Source organism: Penaeus monodon, chromosome 27 (genome assembly GCF_015228065.2).
Source record: "Penaeus monodon isolate SGIC_2016 chromosome 27, NSTDA_Pmon_1, whole genome shotgun sequence".
Classification (NCBI taxonomy): domain Eukaryota; kingdom Metazoa; phylum Arthropoda; class Malacostraca; order Decapoda; family Penaeidae; genus Penaeus; species Penaeus monodon.
In genome coordinates this window covers 26,686,528-26,687,355 of record NC_051412.1, presented here as the reverse complement: position 1 = coordinate 26,687,355, position 828 = coordinate 26,686,528, and the positions used below count along the sequence as shown (strand labels likewise).

The 828-nt window shown below is 47.3% G+C and overlaps 1 protein-coding gene across 1 annotated transcript in view; it reads left to right on the top strand.

Annotated features, from left to right (window-relative positions):
* Positions 1–689, top strand: part of LOC119590377 (ras guanine nucleotide exchange factor E-like) — a gene marked incomplete in the record, with an annotated part of 1,309 nt that extends 620 nt beyond the window's left edge. The window contains 1 exon segment of the mRNA XM_037939047.1: positions 1–689. Within this exon segment, the coding sequence (XP_037794975.1) occupies positions 1–589 (589 nt within the window).
* Positions 690–828: the final 139 nt, after the last annotated feature.

Genomic DNA, 828 nt, shown 5'->3' with positions numbered 1-828 from the left:
TTTGAATAGCAATTCCATCACGGTCGAAACGTCCAACATGAACATGAACTCCGCGAGCGTTCGACGTCGAGGTCTTCCACACAGCTCGAGGGTCAGGAGGTCGATCGAGGGCGGAAGCGTCGAGTGCGTGTGTCCGGACAACATCGCAGGTCACAATGCATCGACAGGACGAGATATTTCGATTTCTGACACAGTTCCGGGCTGGGAACTGCACCAGGAGAGAACCGACGCAGACCCAACCGTCGAAACCAAGCGAGACCAACAGCCCTTATCCCAGGCCGCATCCAACACCTCGCGGGCTGCGGATCCGGGACTGGCGGAGCTTCCTTCAATCTCCGCCGCCCTAATCAACCGAGAGACGATGGGCTGTCTATCCTGGATCATCTGCAAACGACTCACTCTCAAGCGTCAGTCTTCCGTAGTTGACTGGGTCGGCGAAAACCTGGGTATTTCCATTGTCGAAGTGGAGGTGTTCTCTTCACTGACTAAGGCCCAGCAAGTGCTCCTTCGTCGGGCTATTGTGAAGGGCAGATACTCCGCTTCTTGTGATGTTCTCGGCAAAGACTGTCTTTTGTTTACCTCCGAATAAATGGAAAATAGGAAATGTTTCTCTTTTAGCAACCTTCTTGAATAATATCATTTACATTTAAATATGTTGTAGGTATAAAGCTGCTAACACAGTTATGTTTGAAGGGTAGATATGGCAGTGAAAAGTGTGTTTATTCAGCTCATAGCTTTATAGAATTGTATAAGATTGTGTAAATGATATAATCAAATCAAAATAGCTTTAAGATGGCCCAGTAAATGTTTGATAACTCACTTACTCAT